Here is a 21183-nt window from a genome sequence, read left to right as displayed (position 1 = left end):
CAATCATAAATGTTTTCTTGTTATTATTTAACATAGAAAATATTTTGGGCTTTATCCATTTAATTGAGGATGTTTGTCTATGGAGATCATCCATGTCCTTGGTTTAGCATTTTCTGCATTCTTCTAAGAGCATGTTTCAAATCTGAGGATATAAGGTGTGTTGCTGGCTGGGTCCCAGGAGACCTGGCCAAGTAGCATTCCCCACCTCCATGTATTTACCATGGCCCAGGGTGCACCCTCAGCTAAGTGTACTTAAAAACTAGATTTTTGTTAATAACTAAGAGCATAGCTACCTCTGAGAAGTAAATTTATATTATCCCATCATATGCTAGTGAACTGTGAAGTCAGAATGGTGATTTATCAACTGACAGTGAGAAATGCAGTATAAAAAAGTGGTGAGTTACGCAGCCATCAGTGTGTCTCTCTGTGAGCCATCCCTACACTGGACACACTTGGTGTAAAGGGAGATAGCAATAACAGCAGTGACGGTGACCATTTAATATGTGCTTAGTATGGGGCAGGAGGTGAGCTAACAGTTTACATATATGTGCATATGCACATGCACATTAGGTCATCCAGTCTCATAATAACCTCTCTAGGAAGGTGTTCCCCCCCCCCCCATTTTACAGATAAGGAAACTGAGGCTTAGGTAAATGATTGGCCAAAGTCACATGGCCTCTGTGCAGTGGAGCTGTAGTTTCTGTCTAAATTCAAACTCATGATCTTAAACTGTATGCTATAGTTCTACTCGTTATTCTTTGCAATTTGTTGACCCTCCTGTGTTGGGATTCTGTTGTGTTTCTTGTGTTTCTTCCCCTCCCCCACCCACTCACTGTTGGGCTGTGTCCTGTGCTAATGCCTCATTGAAATACAGCGCTCATTCCCTGTGGTTGAGGACCATGTTTCTCTAGCTCTCACAGAGGAGAAGAATTTTTATGTTTTCCCTTACTTTATTTTTTTGAGGTCTGTTGGGGATAGGTTTGGAGTTTGTGCTGAAGTAAGTCATTTCGGGAAAGGATTTCCATTTGAAACGTGTCTTTTTGTGATTGCCTTTTAGATAGTTGGAGCAGAACTACTGAGCAAAAGCAGGCATTGCATCTTCAGTTGGCATCAAGTTTGCAATCAGATTGGAAAAGTTTAACCCGAAGCTTCCTTGCCTGCAGTGAAGCAGAAAGATACATACTACTCATATAAGAAAAGACATGGGCTTCAACCTGACTTTCCACCTTTCCTACAAATTCCGATTACTATTGCTTTTTACCTTATGCGTGATGGTGGTTGGGTGGGCCACCAGTGACTATTTTGTGGGTGTTATTCAAGAGATTCCTAAAGCAAAGGATTTCATGTTTAATTTCAATAAGGCCCTAACTTTGGGGAAAGAAGAAACTACGACTAATGAAGCATCCATGAAAAAGGCAGAACTTGACATCTGCCCTTCTGTGTCTCCACACCTCAGTAAGTGTTTCTTTTTTTCTTTTGTAGAAGTAACGTCCAAACTTTTGATTTCAATATAACATGTGTACAGAAAGTATATAGCTCAGTTAAGTTTTGCAAAATGAACATATTTGTCTAACCAGCATGTAAATTAAGAAATGAAATCTTGGCCAGGTGTGGTGGCTCACACCTGTAATCTTAGCAGTCTGGGAGGCCACAGTGGATGGATTGCTTGAGCTTAGGAGTTTGAGACCAGCCAGAGCAAGAGTGAGATCCTATCTTTACTAAAAAAAAAAAAAATAGAAAATGGAAAAAAAAAAAAAAAAAAGAAATTAGCCTGGCATTTGATGGGCTCCTGTAGTTCCGGCTACTCAGGAGGCTGAGGCAGGAGAATAGCTTAAGCCCATGAGTTTGAGGTTGCTGTGAGCTGTGATGCCACAGTACTCTACCAAGGGTGACTCGAGGCTCTGTCTCAAAAAAAGAAAAAAAAAAAGAAATAAGAAACAAGAAATGGAATCTTACTAGAACCCTGGAAGTTCCCATGCTTCTTTTAGTCACTACCCTGACTTCAAGATTCTAACTCTGTACGTGAGATTTTTCCTGCTTTGAACTTTATAAATTGGAAGCATATATGGTGTACTCTTTTGTGTTTGGCTTCTGTTGTTCAACATTTTTTTTGTGAAATCTCGCCTGGTTGCATGTGGTTATAGCATGTTCATTTTCATTGGTGTATAGTGTTCCGTTTTATGAACATACTGAAGTCTCAGCACATGTAGTCTCCCATCCTCCTGGGACCAATGGGCTAGTCTGGGAATGTTTTTCCCATTGTATCAGTAGGGCACAAAAGAGTATGAATAAGAGAAATGCAAGCATGTTTGGGATTCCATTTGTGTCACATTTTTTTTTTAGAGACAGAGTCTCACTTTGTCGTCCTTGGTAGAGTACCATGGCGTCACAGCTCACGACAACCTCCAGCTCTTGGGCTTAGGCAATTCTCTTGTCTCAGCCTCCCGAGTAGCTGGGACTATAGGCACCTGGCACGATTCCAAGCTATTTTTTGTTGCAGTTTTGCAGGGGCTGGGTTCAAACCCGCCACCCTTGCTATATGGGGCCAGCGCCCTACTCACTGAGCCACAGGTGCCACCCCCATTTGTGTCACATTTAAACATGCCATTGGCCAAAGTATAAAGTCAAGGGGCAGAGATTAAAATTTTCAATATTGTCTTTAGTGTTTATTTCATAAATATGTTGTATGTTTTTATTCCCCTTTGAAGTCTTTCCTTTCAACTTAAATAAACAATAAATTTAGCAGTCTTGAGATCAGGGTGGCAGTATGGACAGGTTCTTGGGGAGGGTCTTCTTACGAGTGTGTCTTTGTGGCCTTTCCTCACACATGCGGAGGAGAGGAAGAGAGAGGAGAGAGGGAGGTTCATGCCTCTTGCTCTTTTTGTGAGGGCATTAATCTCACAGAGGCTCCACCCTCATGACTTCATCTAAACCTAATTACTTCCCGAAGGCCTCACATTAGGGATTAAGACATCAACATGGGAATTTGGGGGAGACACAAACATGCAGTCCAGTGATCCTCTTTCCTAGTTGAGTCACGGTCTTGTTCTGTATTCATGTTGACATGCAACTTGTCCTCAAGTCAGTCATGGAAGAGCCCGAATGTAATTCCTGATTGTGTGTTCCCTTCACATATTACACAGTTGAGATAGGAAAATTTTTAAAATGCAAATCTGGGGCCAGACATGGTGGCTCATGCCTGTAATCGTAGCATTCTGGGAGGCCAAGGCTGGTGTGTTGCTTGAGCTCAGGAGTTTGAGGCCAGCCTAATAAGAGCAAGACCCCATCTCTACTAAAAATAGAAAAACTTACTGGGCATTGTAGCAAGTGCCTGTAGTCCCAGCTACTAGGGAATCTGAGCCATGAGGGTAGCTTGAGCCCAAGAGTTAGAGGTTGCTGTGAGCTATAATGACTCCACAGCATTCAACTTCAAGGCAACAGAGTGAGACTCTATCTCAAAAAACAAACAAAAAACCAAAAAACAAATCTAATTGTAGTGTCCCCCTTCCCCAAATCCTAAGAATATATTTAAGCAGTACATTCATTCATAAAGAATAGACAGGCAGTGATGCGATGCTGAGTGAGTAGAGACCTAAGGAGGGACAGAACCTGAGAAGACGCTGTGGGGAGGGTTGGGGGTGGTGGAATGGAGATGGACAGAGAGTAAATGGAAACAGATACTAGAAAGTTAGGACACATAAAAACTATGACAATGAGAAGGTTAGCCAGGGACCTAGTTAATATCAGACGTGTTGCGTGAGGCTTTTTTAGGGTATAAGAACAGAAATGTGGTCAGGTTAATGATGGGGTTTATGAAAAGGCCAGGCAGTAAACCATCTCAATAGCTGCCCTGGTAATCTGCAGCAGCTCTGTAGCTCAGGAGGAGCTCCAGCTCTTGTCTTCTATGTAACTCTATTTCCATTCCTTTTCTTTTTCTTTTTTTTTTTTTTGTAAGACAGAGTCTTACTCTGTTGCCCTGGCTAGAGTGCTGTGCTGTCATAGCTCACAGCGTCTTCAAACTCCTGGGCTGAAGTGATCCTTCTGCCTCAGTCTCCTATGTAGACGGCACTACAGGCGTCAGTCACAATACCTGGCTAGTTTTTTCTATTTTTAGTAGGAACGGGGTCTTGCTCTTGCTCAAGCTGGTCTCAAACTTCTGAGCTCAAGAAATCCACCTACCTTGGCCTCCCAAGGCATGAGCCACTGTGCCTAGCCTGTAACTTTTATTTCTTACTGTTTGTTTTTAGGTGTTACTGACTGCCGGGTATATCTAGGGTTCAGACCCTTCAGGAAGGCTCTGCAGGCCAGTTATTCTCTCTGAGTGGCTTGAGGCAGTTACTCACCTCTGGTGCTGTTAAGCAGAGAACTAAGGTGTTAGACCCTTGAGCCTGGTCCAGGCAGCCATGGCCAGGAGCTAGGGGAAGGCTGATGGTTACGTGAACCAAGGCATAAAGACTTATACATAGGAAGGGGCTGCTTTGCTTAGAAGGGGATAGTACAACTTTCAGGCACCTTGAGGTTTTACAGCCTGACCAATGTATGTAGAGTTAAAAAACAAAAAAGATAAACAAAGCTGAGCTACATTTCCTCCTATGGATCCTTGGGCTTCATCTGGTCAGGCTCCTTCCAGCCCCACTGAGCAAATGCTGTGCTCCCTGGGAAATGTTTGCCATGGTGGCACAAAATTGTTACAGTGTTGCACACACCTGGTACACTGGGTTTCTTTTCCTTTCCAGTGCTTTACCTCCAGGGAGCCAGGATAGCCCCTGAGTTTACGAAGCAGTAGGAAAAGGGCCTTGGCCAGGAGCTTGATTCAATGCCATGCTCTTGATTTTTTTTTTTTATTAGATCATAACTGTGTACATTTCTGCATTTATGGGGTACAATGTGCTGACTCTGTATACAATCTAGAATGTTCACATGCTCTTGATTTTTAAGAGAATTCACCCTCCTTCTGGAATTTGGAGAAGGAAAAGAGTATAAAGCAAATCTGAAGAGTTAGTCTAGCCCTGACCTTTGCTCTTTACCATGGTCACCAGGAAAGGCAGCCTGCATTTCCTATTTACAGATGGATCATTCCTGCTACGAGGAAATGCTCTTCTATATTACTTTACTTGCTTTCACAGCTAATAGGCGAGTGCTACGATTCTGTGGTTATAGTTCATGACTAAGAGAGATTATAGTTCATGACTAAGTGAGCCTTTAAAGTAATAACAGAAGCTGTCACAGTGCTCCCTGTGTGCTAGTGTTCGAAGTGCTGTGCATGTATTAGCTCATGTTAGCCTCTCTACACTTTATGAGATGGTACTGTTATTACCTGTGTCCTTTGTCTATTGTAGGAGGCCAGAGCAAGCTCATTTTCAAACCAGATCTCACTTGGGAAGAGGTACAGGCAGAAAATCCCAAAGTGCACAGAGGCCGGTACCACCCCAAGGAATGCGAGGCTTTGCAACGGGTCGCCATCCTCATTCCACACCGGAACCGAGAGAAACACCTGATGTACCTGCTAGAACATCTTCATCCCTTCTTGCAGAGGCAGCAGCTGGACTACGGCATCTACATCATCCACCAGGTGAGTCGGGGGGCTGGGGTGGGCTGGGGGGAGGGCCCTGCCCTCCATCTTCTCTTCTATGGGAGGGACTCGGCCACATGGCCATTTGTCTGGCCTGGGCGAGCCCTTTCATGTTAGTCAATGACTGCCTGAGGATTTTCTCTGGAGATTTACTCACTCCCTGTGTCTCCCTCTGCATCTGCTATACACCACATGATGACATGTTGGAATTGCTTTTCGTTATTGACTATAGCTATTTTAATGGGGACCTGGACAGAGGATTTGACAGAATAATCTGTTAATAGCCTTGACTATATCCACATTTCTGCCTTTAACTTTGACACAATTTTTTATGTAAACCGTGTTATGTTTAATTTTTACTTTCTTGATCTACTTATTTGGCTTCCAGAATCAGGATTTAGTAGGGACACTAAAGGCTGCTTTGGAAGAATTTAGCTCTAAGATCGACAGAATGGGTGATTAAAGATGCCTCTATTTGGTATTAAATTTATCAAAAGAGAGCTAAGACATCAGTTTAAACATCTCTATCTAAACTATTCAAATTATCCTGGGCCATAGAAATAATCTCCCCTCAAATTCTTACAGAATCTAAAAATGCAAGCAAATATTATCAACTGCCGGGCATGGTGGCTCTTGCCTGTACTCCCAGCACTCTGGGAGGCTGAGGCGGGTGGATTGCCTAAGCTCACAAGTTCAAGACCAGCCTGAGCCAGAGCGAGATCCCTGCCTCTAAAAATAGCTGGTCATTGTGGCGGGTGCCTGTCGTCCTAGCTACTCGGGAGGCTTGACCCCAAGAGTTTGAGGTTGCTGTGAGCTATGACTCCATGGCACTCTACGGAGGGTGACAAAGTAAGACTCTGTCTCAAAAAATCCCCCAAAACAAATATCATCAACTACTTATGTAGTATTGACTACAATCGATAATGTTTGTTTTAGGTAGAATTTTTGACAACTCAGAGGATCAGCTCTGCCATGTGTTTTGTAATAAACTGGAACTCTTAAAAATCAATGTGCTTTTATATCTGTGTCCATTTTTTAGTGCTTGTAACAAAATTTTACTTTATATTCTTTCATGATTATTTTTGTTTTTAACATTGTTGGCCACAGGTTTCATTTATTTGATTTGAGTTCTTATTGAGGACAGCAACCTACAAGGTATAATACTATTTTTTATGAGTAGAAAAATATTTCCACTTTATGTTATCCTTTTCAGGAAAACACTGTGGTAGCTTCTGACAACTACTTGTACTTTTATGATGATAAACTATTTATTGAACTGGAATTAATTCTTGGGGAATTTGACCCATGCAACCATGAGAAAGGTAGTACTGTAAATTTGTTTTTATAGGACAGCTTTGATCAGACTGTGCTGTTCCCCGATTCAGTGGCAAATCTCCCTCTATAAGGCCACCCCCAGGATTGTCCTCTGCCATTAGTGTTATAACAGGATTTTCTTGCAGTGATCTCCAAGCAACTTTTAAGTAGCTTAAAAATATTAGCAATAACCTTTTTGGTTTATAATTCAAGATTTCTTGATTGTTTCTGTAGGCTATTAACTAAATCTTTTGGAAGCTTAGTGTAAACTTGTAACAGAGGGTGAGATTGGGATTAGCTAAGAGTTGAACAGCAAAGCAGTAGTACTGCTTAGTATGTCTATATGTAAGGAAGATTTTGTAGTTTTATGTGGAATATAAAAGTACTTTTGAAATTTTGAGTTTAAAAGAATTTTTTTATTGTAGTAAGAACACTTAACATGAGAGCTATCATCTTAATAAATTTTAAGTGTATACTACATTATTCTTTTTTGTACTACATTATTTTTAATTATTTGAGTTATTTTTGTGTTTTAAAACTGTTGTACCTTTTTTTTTTTTTAATGGAGACAGAGGCCTAGAGGGCCTACAGTGTTGTGGTGTCACCTTAGCCCACAGCAGCCTCAAACTCTTGGGTTTAACCTATCCTTCTCCCTCAGCTTCCTGAATAGTTGGGACTACAGGTCCCCATGACAATGCCTGGCTAATTTTCCTATGTTTAGTAGGGATGGGGTCTCCCTCTTGCTCAGGCTGGTCTCAAACTCCTAAGCTCAAGTAATTCTTCTGGTTCGGCTTCCCAGAGTGCTAGAATTATAGCTGTGAGCAACTGCACCCAGCCTGTTGTAATGTTTTTTAGTTGTGGTAAAGTACACATAACAAAGTTTACCATCTTTGGCATTTTTTTCACTTTTATTTATTTTTACTTTCCTAGCCATTTTTAACTGTACAGTTCAGTAGTGTTATGAATATTCACATTGTTGTACATCCAATCTCCAGAACTTTTTAATCTTGCAAAATCAAAACGGTAACCCAGCAGTCCCCAGGCATTTTGGCACCAGGAAACAGTTTTTCCAGGGACATGGTATGAAGGGAAGGGAGACATTAGAGTCTCATAAAGAGAGCACAACCTAGATCACTCGCAAGTGCAGTTTACAGCAGGGTTCACACTGCTGTGAAAATCTAATGCCACCCCTGATGTGACAGGAGGCAGAACTCAGGTGATGATCTGAGCAATGGGAAGGGACTGTAAGTACAGATGAAATGGTGCGGCCTGGTTCCTAACAGGCTGCAGACCCATATCCCCGGGGATTGGGCATTGTAACTCTATACCATTAAACTATAGCTCTCCAAATTTTAAGGAATGTTTTATAAGTGAAGGAATGTAACTATGTGTGAAGCATGAAGGAAACGAAATAGTCTTTTATGATCATTGCATTCACTCTGTCAGATCTTTATATCACAAGTATAGTCTCATGTGTTAGCAAGAGTAACAGCAATTTCCAAATCAGAACTGAAGAGGGGAACAATGTGAAACCTTATCTCAGCAGCTTTTCAAGTTTTAATTTTTGTATGTATAGGCTGGAAATAAAAAGTTTAATCGAGCCAAACTCTTGAACGTGGGCTACCTGGAAGCTCTGAAGGAAGAAAATTGGGACTGCTTTATATTCCATGATGTGGACCTGGTGCCCGAGAACGACTTTAACATTTACAAGTGTGAGGATCAGCCCAGACACCTGGTCGTTGGCAGGAACAGTACTGGGTACAGGTAAGGTGGCTGTGCTGGTGGGTTGCTCAGGTTGAGAAGCCTCCCTGTATGGAGCAAGTACCCAGAGTCTTAAAGAAATAAGAAAAATGGTCCATGATAGATGGCTTCAAGTTCAAGATAGGAATTAGAGAATGTGCTAAGGCAAACACCCTGTAGCATCTTCATCTGGTGAAATCGACAGGTGCCTCTTAGTAGAGTTCCAAAACATTCCAGAGAGCATGGCACAGTTTGGGGAGATATGTATGTAGCTCACTGGTATTCTAGAATGTCTGGGAAGAGGGGCAAGAGATGAAACTAGGCAGGGGCCAGAGATAATGCAGGCTTTGTTTAGTCTGGTAAGAAGTTTGGATTTCCAATAGAAGGGGATAGGGAGCTGTTGACACATGGGTACAGCTGGGAATGACGGGAGAAAGCTTGGTGCAGTCTGTCTTTTATTTATTGGCTAAAGCAGTGCAGGAGGGGAGAACCCACAGCCTGAATTAGGATGAGGGCAAGGGGCTAGAGGGCAAGGAGGGAAGCTTAGGATTTTTCTCTTTGGTGGGAACTTGATCTTTGGGTCTGAATCTTATTATCTAAAGGCTTTGTTTTCTGGTTTCTTTAAGCTACTTCTGCACTGAAGAAAGCAGTGCTGAACACACTATGCTTTTTTCAGAAGCACATCACCATCTGTTCGCGTATTATGTAAAATTAATAAGCTGTCATCGCCTACAACGCAGAACATTTCTGCTTCAGAAACTTGATAACTTTTCCATTGCCCACTTCTTTCTAACCATCATCTTGCCCAGTTCATTTCTAAACAATCACACAGGATTATTTTAAGGACGGGCCTTTTGTTGGGATTCTAGGTTTTATCTTTGTTTTAAGCTGGACCACAAGAAAGCTGAGTTCTTGGGCATTCCTAAGTGACTTTGGGAAGTGACTTTGGCTTACATACTTTGGTGTCACAGTTTTGGATTTTATCAGATGCTAGTCCAAGAAACAGCCCATGTATGACTCCTGCTGTTTTAGTTTGCTTGAAACTGGCCAGATGTTTCTTTTACAGATAAATATTAGAAAGTCTTTGTCTCTATTGAGCAACTGATAGGTTTTCTTAATGTCAGTCAGATAATTGAGTGTGTCTGCTCTTTTGATCTAGATGCAAGAAGCTTTGAGCCAAATCCATGGCCCTTTTTTAGAAACTGAAAAAAATCTTATTTGCAGGTCAGAATTCTAAGGTATTTTCTATCCTACTTTTATGTCCTGATTTAAGTATTTCTCTGGTCCTGGTTTGTCATGTCTATGTTTCTACTTTATTGTATGTATCATGTAAACGGCCTCATCTTTTGTAGCCAGGGAGAGGCATGTATAAGTATAATGTAGGAGTTGTGTCCTTAGCTTTGTGCTCTGGGCAGAATCCCTGTGCGTGGGCAAATTCAGCTGTAGGCAGCTGAGTGTCTGCCCCCTGCTGGCAACTATGTGTCACTGCGCCACCAAGTTTAAGTCGGCACATCCTCCTGAAGGGTCTCACCAACCTCACAAGTGTTAAGTAGAAGACATGTTTTCACTTTACACACATGCGGAGGGAAGAAATTAAAGGAACTTGGCCCAAGTGTCTCAGACTGTAATGAAGCCAAAGACTAATCTTGATTATCACTGCCTGTGGGTCAATGCTAAAGCTCCGGGCAAGCCTGTGGCAAATTTTACTGGCCAGAATTCCTTTGGCAACTGCCTGCTTTCTACTGTTGTTTTATGACTCCACTGTTATTTTATGGCTACAGTTCCCCCACCCTTGGGCCTTATAGTCCTTTAGAAATATAAATAAAACTGTACTGGGCTAATTAAATACTTATGCTTTCACAGATAAGAAAAACCAAAAGCAAATAACCTAGATAGTTGCCATCTAATAGGCAACTGAGACATAGTTCCTTAACCTTTCTTTCCAGCTTCTTTCTTCTGCACCTGCCTATTCTGGCTAAACCTGTCCAGATGGTCCTCAGACAGCCTGCGGTTTTCTCCTCAAGAGACACCCCCATCTTTCCACCTGTCTGAATCCTGCCAGACCCACCCCCTCCTATTGCAATGGCATCTCCTTCCTCAGAACCCTGATGGGGCTAATTTCTCCTGTTAAAGTATCAACTCTTTAGGACATGGCTGGTGTATTACAGTGTCTGGCCAGCTGTCTTGTGCAGAGTGGCTGGTGGTTGTGGTAGATCACTACCAAACCATCAGTGCTGGCTCTCTCACGGTGTTTGCTTACTGAAGCTTGGCAAGGTATGCCTGGGCATTGGTCCTACTCACAGTGCCCTCACGAAGCTGCTGATCTTCAGGTGATTAAGAACCCCTTCCTGGGCGGCACCTGTAGCTCAGTTGGTAGGGTGCTGGCCAGTAGCTCAGTTGGTAGGGTGCTGGCCACATACATTGAGGCTGGTGGGTTTGAACCTGGCCTGGGCCAGCTTAAAAAAAAAAAAACAACAACAATAACAATGACAACTGCAACAAAAAAATAGCTGGGTGTTGTGGCGGGTGCCTGTAGTCCCAGCTACTTGGGAGGCTGAGGCGAGAGAATCGCTTAAGCCTAAGAGTTTGAGGTTGCTGTGAGCTGTGCGCCACGTCACTCTACCCAGGGCGACAGCTTGAGATTGTCTCAAAACAAAAGAACCCCTTCCCGGTCAGTTCTGGTAACCGTGGCAGTGAGTCACTGCTGGTAGATGGCTCCATCAATCACGATTACCTTTTAAGCACTTTATTTCCTTTTGTTTGTTTTAGGTTGCAAAAATACCATTTCCCACACTTTTAAGTTAGGGATGTATAAGTAAATCTATTTCTTTTATAGATTAAGCAGTGACCCCAGGCTGTACTCAGAACGTAGAAACAAACAGCTGAACTACAAATTAGCTTTTGGGACACCACCTGTTAGATGGCAAGTGTCTACATGTTTATTGATCTTTCCTTTTGGCTTTTCTTCTTATCTAGAAAATCATAAATATGCAATTGGTCCTGGAATAGTTTGAACTGAAGTTAATTAAATTTGGAAATCCTCCAAATGTTCGCATCTGTTTAGTTCATAACATCTGAGTTATTAAGCTGCCTTCATTTGCATTTCTGAATTGTTACAATTAAGGTGTCTTTATTTCTCAGATTATTAATTTGCTCACTGATAATAAGAGTCCTGTATAACTGGGAGGTGCGTTTTCTCCTGACCATTTTCCTGTTCTTCCCCCCCCCCTTCCCCCTTTACTTAGTATTTCTCACAGCTCTGCAGAGCTTACCTCCACCCTGTACCTCTGTACTCTCCTCACTGACTAGATTGTCTTCAGGTGATTTCCTCTATGACTGTGCCTTCAACTAGTACCCGTTGACAGCTCCTTTCCAAAGCTGTGTCTGTAGCTGTCCTCTTGTGAGCTTGGCCTCTGTATCCTTTTGCTTATTGGCAAAACCCCAGGGACATCTCAAATTCAGCCTGTCCAAACCATAATTACTATCTTCTACTCAAAACTTAATTATTATTCTGCACATGAAAGGCAATATCCTCTACGTAGTTGCCAGGACAGAAACCTCATGGGTATCGAAGTGTGTTGAGTTCTTCAGCAAACAGACTGTGAGTTGAAGATCTGCATGCAGAGAAGGGTGTGTGACGTGCAGAGTGCGTGAAGGAGCTGTCCTCTGCTTTCCACCACTGCCCTGTAAAAGAAAAGAAAAAAAATACACAAACACTATGCCAAAATCTGTATACACATTTTAAGAAAACAAAAAACTGTATTAATATTGTAATATTCAATATATACTGCTAATGTTGGTTATCTTATATATTGTATCTTGTATAAGTACAGAAGTCCAACATGGCTTGAGTGTTACAACATTAATACAGTCTTTTCCTTTCTAAAAATGTGTATACTTTTTGGGAAGTCTTTGTGCACATACATGTGTGCACATGTGTATAGTCATTGTGACAGTCGTTTATGTTGAACCTGGATACAGCCTCAGAATCTTTTTTAATCAAGTTCCCTTGGTAGCTGCTGCCACTTAGTATGTTGGCACATGAAATGAAATATGTCATCTAGATCTGATGTTGTGGTTCACATTTGCAGGTATCTCCATAGACCTGTAAACAGAAACATCACCAATATAAGTTCAGTGACACTTTGCTTAGTGAGCAAAGGTGAGCATTTGACAGAGGAGAGAAGGCGAGACAGGGAAGGCTGGGAGAGTTGGGAGGTGGGTGGGCAGTGCATGGTCTTTCAAGCGCTCCTAGAAGGCCAGCTTTGAAATCCGAGACCTCTGGGTGGTGGGAAGGTAATCAGTGGGACCTCACCTACTGTGCATATTGCAAGGGTACATGTCAAATATATTAATAGTAGAGTATAATTGTCTAAGCACAACAATTAAATACTGAGGTGAACACTATGTTAACCAGTTTGATGTAAACATTCCAAACGGTATATAAAATCGGCACATTGTACCCCATAAATGCAGTAAATGATCTAATTAAAAAAAGGTCTATGAGAACAAAAGGTCTTCATACTAATGTTTTTACCTTTTCCTTCTCTTTTGCTCCAGGTTACGTTACAATGGATATTTTGGGGGTGTTACTGCCCTAAGCAGAGAGCAATTTTTCAAGGTGAATGGATTCTCTAACAACTACTGGGGATGGGGAGGCGAAGACGATGACCTCAGACTCAGGTGAACAACAGAGAAAGGTCCCCTTCACGGGGCTCTGCTATCAGTGGTGGCTCTGGAAACCTGCGTTTATGTATACTTCCTCTAGGTCCTGGGTCACTAAGTGCAGATTAGGGATTGAACAGGGTGGAGGGAGGCCCAAATAGTTCTTTGCCAGTGGCAGCTTATTCCTGGCTCATGAGTATTTGGGGTCCAGAAGTGTTGTGACAGTCTTTGTGGACTTGTTGGTGGGAATTACTTACTGAGACAAGATCTCACTGATGAGTGTGAAGTCTCAAACTTCAGGGTGTCTGCAAAAGTGCAGTTTGCAAAAGGGTCTGTTATGAGCCTTACCCTTTTCTCTCAGACCCCAGGGGATCCTGGCACAGCTCCCAGTGTCCAGAGCAGGGAATGCCAATAGCCTGGGAGGAGCTGTAAGCCTGGAGGGATGTCCTCTCCTTCTTATGCATCAGCCGGCCCCGCGCACTGTGGGAACAGCTGGTGGCCTGACTCTCAGGCCTGCCTCTGGGCTGCTGGCATTACCTTCAGATTCTGCCTCTGAACTTGGGCTTTGTGGCAGGTAGTTATAAGTATCCCTACTTCTTAGAACTAAGTAATCATTCAAGAGCTCAGGGCTTGTATTTTCAGGCTTGTAAGCACAGGGTCTTTCTGGGTATTAGGAATCCTCCCCTTTCCCTCCTGCAGTTGCCTCTTGGAAAGGAAATTTCTAAGCTGGGGTTTTGATTTAATAGATGTGTGACTGTCAGAAATTTTCCATTGCTTCAGTGGAAAGAACTGAGGGGCTCCGTGCTGGTCCTGTTCCTATGTCTGGGCAGAGAGCCTCTGGCACATTTCTAGCAGAAGAGAATGGATTTCCTGATAAAGGGCCACACAGAAATGGCCATAGTGATGGGCAGCAGCTCTTTGCAGCCAGCCTATCAGCCTGGCTGGCCATGCTTGTGAACTGGATGGAGGGTATCTGCCAGATTTCAGGGTAAGAGTAGCAGAGACTAGCAGTAAACAATCCCTGTCATCTTCCTCAAATCCATTTCACTGCCCAACCGGGGTGAATAGGAGAATTTTGCACTGATCAATATCTTCACTTTTTCCTGCTACCCCTCAGCTTCAAGGTAGAGGGGAGCCCCAAGTTTTGCTTTCATTTGATAAGATCATCATGGCCTTCAGACTGGCCATGACTAATGCTATGTATAAACTAGAATGATTTTTTTTTTTTTTTTTTGTAGAGACAGAGTGTCACTGTACCGCCCTAGGGTAGAGTGCCGTGGCGTCACACGGCTCACAGCAACCTCTAACTCTTGGGCTTATGCGATTCTCTTGCCTCAGCCTCCCGAGCAGCTGGGACTACAGGCGCCCGCCACAACGCCCGGCTATTTTTTGGTTGCAGTTTGGCCGGGGCTGGGTTTGAACCCGCCACCCTCGGCATATGGGGCCGGCGCCCTACTCACTGAGCCACAGGCGCCACCATAAACTAGAATGATTTTTAACATAAAAGTTGATTGAGATTTATTTGCTAACTACTTATTTATTCACTTGTGCATCCCACTTTTTTTTGCTTATAAAATACCACCACGGTTTGCAAAGCATACCCCATGCAGATTATGTCATTTGAGTCAAATCGACTCGGTATCACCATTGTCCCTTGACAAATAAGGGGTCTGAGACCTGAAATAATGAACTGGCTTACTGAGGTTGCAAATGGCAGAGTCCAGATTTGAACCTAGGTTTGTATTTCTTTCTTGGTTAGAAGAAGGCAACTCTTAAGTAAATTGGGATCCTGAGAGACTTGATTCTCTTACTCTTCTGGATGTTTTAAAGTTAATACTTTATCAGGTTTTTTGTTTTTGTTTTTTGAAAATAACTAACTATAAACTGATACATCTCCTTTGTACCCCAGTAGTAAATGTTAAATGTGATTTTTTTATAGGCTTATTGCCTGAGGTCCTACCATCATGGGAAATTTGAAGTTTTAGAAGGTTTTCTTCCTTTTTTAATACCTAAATAATCAAGCTATATGTGACACTCCGTGTGTGTGTGCGTGTATAAATTTTTTAGGTGATTATTTGTAAGTCCCTAGTGGTACATAGGTGGGATGGGTTTTTTTTTTTTTAATTCCTCTATTATTTTTCTAGGGTCGAGCTCCATAGAATGAAAATATCCCGGCCAATTCCCGAAGTGGGTAAATATACAATGATCTTCCACACCAGAGACAGAGGCAATGAGGTCAATATAGAACGGTGAGTCCTGGATGTACGTGCCTGGCAAGCTACCCAGGCTACCCTTGCCTGTCGGTAAAGACTATGCTGAATTTGATCAGATAAGCCAGTTCCTTTTGTTAAAATAACTGGGTGTTGTGGCTGGTGCCTGTTATTCTAGCTACTTGGGAGGGTGAGGCAAGAGAATCGCTTGAGCCCAAGGTTTGAGGTTGCTGTGAGCTACGATGGCACGGCACTCTACCAAGGGCAACAAAGTGAGACTCTGTCTCAAAAAAAAAAAAAAGAAAGATTTTTGTTAAGGAAATCTTCAAACAGTCACAGAAGTAGAGAGATTGGTACACTGAACCCCATTTTAATAGTTAGCAAGTGACAGCCTCTCTTCTTTTCCTCACGTTTTTCTTCTCCTCTTGATTATTTAGGAGCAAATCACAGACATCAACAGATATCACAGGATTTCCAGTGTAAATACTTCACTATGTATTCTTTTTTTATTTATTTATTTTTATTTATTTTTAATTTTTTTTTTATTGTTGGGGATTCATTGAGGGTACAATAAGCGAGGTTACACTGATTGCAATTGTTAGGTAAAGTCCCTCTTGCAATCATGTCTTGCCCCCATAAAGTGTGACACACACCAATTCACTATGTATTCTTAAAATACAAGATATTAAAAAAGAAGAATTGCAGTACCATTATCATAATTAAAATTAAGAATTCCTCCTTAGTATCATCAGGTGTCAGTGTTCAGATTTCCTTGATAACCTCATGAAAACTTTTTGTTAACAGTTTGTTCAGATCAGTATCTAGACTAGGTCTGTGTTGCATTTGGTTGATCTCTTTCAATCTGTAGTAAGTTCCCCTCCCCTTCTGTTTTTTTTTTTTTTTTTTTTTTTTTTGAGACAGAGTCTCAAGCTGTCGCCCTGGGTAGAGTGCCATGGCGTCACAGCTCACAGTAACCTCCAACTTTTGGGCTTAAGCGATTCTCTTGCCTTAGCCTCCCAGATAGCTGGGACTACAGACGCCCACCACAATGCCCAGCTATTTTGTTGTTGTTGTTGCAGTTGTCATTGTTTTAGCTGGCCCAGGTAGGGTTTGAACCCGCTAGCCTCGGTGTATGTGGCCGGCGCCCTATCTACTGAGCTACGGGCTCTGCCACCTCTTCCCCTTCTTCTTTTTTCTTTTTCTTACAGTTTATTTGTTGAACAAACCAGGTCATTTATCCAACAGAATCTCTTACATTATGGATTTTGCCAATTGCATCCTGGTGGCATAACTTAACGTGTTCCTCTGACCTCTGTATTTTCACGTAAACTGAGAATTAGATTCCTGGAGACTCAGACAGATTCCAGATACTATTTTTGAGCAAGAATGTGTCATTGATGGTGTTGTGTACCTCCTCTTGTATCACGACTGAAAGATGTAATCTTTGGTTGTGCCTTTTTTGTAATATCAGGACTGATCTGTGCATCTATTGTTAGTCTAATCTACTCATTATGAAATTCTCCATCAGTTTTTCAATTAATGATTTGAACAGTCATTGATGTTGGAGTCCTAAATTTATTATACAGGGTGGCCATAAAGTTCATGTGCAGTTTATCATGCGCCCCCCCCTCCCCCCGGTGTAATGAGGGGTGCAAAATTGTATTATTCTAATTTTCTTCTTCTTCTTCTTTTTTTTTTTTTGTAGAGACAGTTTCACTTTTATCACCCTTGGTAGTGTTGTGGCATCACACCTCACAGCATCCTCCAGCTCCTGGCTTAGGTAATTCTCTTGCCTCAGCCTCCCCAGTAGCTGGGACTATAGGCGCCTGGCTATTTTTTGTTGCAGTTTGGCCAGGGTCGAGTTTGAACCCGCCACCCTCGGTATAAGGGTTTGGCGCCTTACTCACTGAGCCACAGGTGCCGCCCTCTAATTTTATTATTATTTCTGAGCTTACTAAATTTCTCTACAGAGAAGTCTTGCTCTCCTCAGTTGAGTATTGGAGGGAACAGTTTTTATAGGAAAGGCAGAATAAAGGGAAAGAATCAAGCATTGATTAATAATTTTTCAGACTAACGAGTTGGTATTCTTTTTTTTTTTTTTTCTAGAGACAGAGTCTCACTTTATGGCCCTCGGTAGAGTGCCGTGGCCTCACACAGCTCACAGCAACCTCCAACTCCTGGGCTTAAGCGATTCTCTTGCCTCAGCCTCCCAAGTAGCTGGGACTACAGGCGCCCGCCACAACGCCCGGCTATTTTTTGGTTGCAGTTTGGCTGGGGCCGGGTTTGAACCCGCCACCCTCGGTATATGGGGCCGGCGCCTTACCGACTGAGCCACAGGCCACAGGCGCCGCCCACGAGTTGGTATTCTTAGCATACTTCAGGATGTAGTTCATATATTTCTTGGTATTCAAATTGTCTCCTCTTTGGGCTGAATCCTTTTAATGTAACCACGGTAGTCTTTGAGAGCTTCCTTCCTGTGCTCTGATGCAATGAGATGTTTTAGGCTCATCTTGTACTTTTCCTGCCCCAGGTTTGTCCCTTTAACCAAGGAACCCTGACAGGTCAGCCCGTTCTTTATGGGGCTCTGATTGAAGATTCTGTATTTCTTTGTTCTGATGTTTTTCCTTAATTTTAAAATTGTATTAAGGGGATTTTAGCCCTTTTGTTAGCATCTACATTTTTAAACATTATTAAAGGGCTTTTAGTCCAACAGTAAAAGACTGTTAGAGTTAATATTTTAAAACAATATTTAAAAGGTTTTAGCCCTTTTGTTAGAGCTTACTACTCTCATAAAACAGCTACTTATCTTTTCTCTGTCTTCCTAGTCTGTGTTCATAGGCATGTATTTTTCTCTTTACATTAAAAAAAATTATTGAATAAGTTCAAAAGGATACTTCTAAATCATGAAAGATTTTTTTTTTTTAGAGACAGAGTCTCACTTTATCGCCCTTGGTAGAGTGCTGTGGCATCACAGCTCACAGCCACCTCCAACTCCTGGGCTTAAGTGATTCTCTTGCCTCAGCCTCCTGAGCAGCTGGGACTACATGCGCCCGCCACAACGCCCGGCTATTTTTTTATTGCAGTTTGGCTGGGGCTGGGTTTGAACCTGCCCTCGGTATATGGGGCTGGCACCCTATCCACTGAGCCACAGGCACCGCCCCATATGAAAGATTCTTGATACCATGAATACTGCTGGCATCTCCCACCCAAAGCACAGGGTCCCATCGCCTATGTGGGCCTCCCTCATCCCCTGTTCTCCCTCTTCCCATTCTCCCCTCATCTCCCTTTTATTTACAGGTAACACTTCACTGAATGTTTGTGATAATTGTTTGTGATAATGATAATTATTTCTTCTGGCTCTTGGTTTTCTGGTCTTCCTGTATGCTTGGACCCATAAACAAAAGATTGTTTAGTTCGGCATATTTTTCAACTCTGTATAAATGAAATCACACTGTATCTGTGCTTCTTTGACTTTATGTAGCTTGCCATTATGCTTCTGATCTCTAGCCATATTGTTACATGTAACCAAAGTTTATTGTTTTTCGCTATGAAGCAAGTAGAAATCTATTTTGTTTGCTGCCCACTTGTCTTCCCAGATTCCAGATCCTTCTTCAGAATGCATCTTGCTCTTTTGTGTGTTTGTGAATCTTACTCAGAGTGGTCACCCTAGCTGGGGTGTCCTATCCTTCACCTTCCTCACCTGGTGAATTTCTCCTCTGTGAAGCCTCAATGAAATGTCCCTTCTCACCTGACTCCCTCATGGAGTTGGGTGCCCCTTGTTCATCCTTATTTACATACGTTTTAACTTTTTTGAGAGATTTTTATTTTTTTTTTTAGTGTTTCTTTTTTTTGGCCGGGGCTGGGTTTGAACCTGCCACCTCCGGCATATGGGACCGGCGCCCTACTCTTTGAGCCACAGGCGCCACCTTAACTTTTTTGAGAGATTTTTATGAAAGCTTTGTACCCTCCTTGCTTATGACACAAAATTTTCCCAACAACATTGGCGTCTTCAGAGACATCCTGAAGCTCATCTAAGGATCTGTTAGCGTGGGTGGCACATACCTCATTATGCCCGTGTTTCTTGCACATCCTCCGTCTTGTAGATGTTTGCTCGCCCAGGGCCGTGACTCTTGTCACCTTTGGCTCCCACAGTCCCACATGGGGTCTGATGCATGAAACTTGGCTATCATTGGTGTCTCTTACCTTCGATGGGGAGCACAGACTTTTTTTGTAGTAGGAAACCCAATGGATACAATAATTTTATAAAAATAATTATGCCACATTTTGGGGAAAGGGGAAAACTTATGATTCACTTTTTTTTATTTTAATCTTTTAGGATGAAGCTCTTACATCAGGTATCACGAGTGTGGAAAACAGATGGGTTGGCTAGTTGTTCCTATAAATTACTGTCTGTGGAATACAATCCTTTATATATCAACGTCACAGTGGACTTCTGGTCTAGTGCATGACCCTGCATCATTTTTGGAAGAACTGATTATGTTATTGCAATAATTTTGGCCTAGAGACATCTCTAGTAGCACACATTCAGAACCTGTTGCAGCTAATTATCGAGCTGAGTTTTTCCTTTTTATATTTTCTTAGCGGATATGGAATGTAAAATAATTATAACAAGACAGCTTTCTTAGTTGTTTTGATCGTGAGGGTTAAATCTTGTGACGTGGATACTTAAAGGTCTAAATGTGAAAGGACAACTCAAAGGATATAATGAAGACCGTGTGAGAACTCTGGTTGAAGGAGATTTATTTACATTTGAAGTGACATATTAGAGGGGTGAAAGGCTACAGGAAATAATATTACCTAATGTCTCAGAGAACCAGAATTGTTCTCGCCCAAGAAAGCAAGGTACGAAAATGTGTTTCTGTTACTTGTTTATCCTGCATGGTTGTCTGTGAAGCATTGGGGGCAGAAAAGAAGGCTATGGAAGAGGAGAGAAAAGGCAAAGCATTAAGATGTGGTGAACTTGGGAATGAAGGGGTAGCAGGAGGTGGTGTGGGATGCAGAGCAGCAGCTGCGTGCGGGTTGCAGCCACTGCTCTGCAGTACTATGCCTTCCAGCAATAGCCCGGCAGAGAACACATCTACTAGTTTTTAAGCACTTTTGTAAAATGATTTTGTACATGTAGGATATGAATTAGCAGTTTCCAAATTATGTCTTCACTAGTAATACCTCTGTAATAAAATATGAAAAAGCTCTGGGTGTTCAGTCTTGTGTTTTTACTGTTATTTGAGGCCTACAGGTATATTCATTTTGATATTTATAATTCTCAACAGCTTAAAAACAGAACAAACTCCCCCACTCTCTCTTTCATCCTTGCATTGCCCTCCCCTGTTCTTCTCACCCGTGCACAACCTCCTTGTGTGTCTGGCTCCAGTCTTGTGGAAGACGCCTCTGGGTCTTGTTCCCTGGTCCTTTCCATGTTTCTGTCCTCTCTGTCGTCTGCGCCGCCTCCTTTCCGATAGTGGGAGCAGCAGGGCCAGTGAGATGAGAAGGGACGGAGCTTGCCCTTTAGGGACCCAGGGCTTGGGAAGCCTTTGATTTGGAAGGATGGTGGGGCCATGACACTGATTTGGGCAGTGGCAATAATTGGGGAGAGAAGACCTCAGTACTCGGAATTCCCAGGGAGGGGTTGAGCATGGGGGAGGGAATCCAAGGAAGTTAATG

The 21183-nt window shown here is 42.4% G+C and overlaps 1 protein-coding gene across 7 annotated transcripts in view; it reads left to right on the top strand.

Annotated features, from left to right (window-relative positions):
• Positions 1–20712, top strand: part of B4GALT4 (beta-1,4-galactosyltransferase 4) — a 42163-nt gene extending 21451 nt beyond the window's left edge. For 5 of the 7 annotated variants that reach the window (XM_053565503.1, XM_053565508.1, XM_053565507.1 and 2 more), the window contains 6 exons: positions 1058–1455; positions 5340–5572; positions 8463–8650; positions 13187–13309; positions 15436–15540; positions 19838–20712. In XM_053565503.1, the coding sequence (XP_053421478.1) occupies positions 1203–1455; positions 5340–5572; positions 8463–8650; positions 13187–13309; positions 15436–15540; positions 19838–19970 (1035 nt within the window). In that variant the 5' untranslated portion in view covers positions 1058–1202 and the 3' untranslated portion in view covers positions 19971–20712. Of the gene's footprint in view, positions 1–1057; positions 1456–5339; positions 5573–8462; positions 8651–13186; positions 13310–14037; positions 14305–15435; positions 15541–19837 lie in introns of those variants that run through there. The other 2 variants (XR_008374952.1, XM_053565509.1) reach the window with 2 other exon arrangements.
• The last annotated feature ends 471 nt before the right edge of the window (positions 20713–21183 follow it).

Source organism: Nycticebus coucang, chromosome 16 (assembly GCF_027406575.1).
Source record: "Nycticebus coucang isolate mNycCou1 chromosome 16, mNycCou1.pri, whole genome shotgun sequence".
In the NCBI taxonomy this organism is placed as follows: Eukaryota; Metazoa; Chordata; class Mammalia; order Primates; family Lorisidae; genus Nycticebus; species Nycticebus coucang.
The sequence above is the reverse complement of the archived record's forward strand: the minus strand, read 5'-3'. Positions and strand labels throughout refer to the sequence as shown.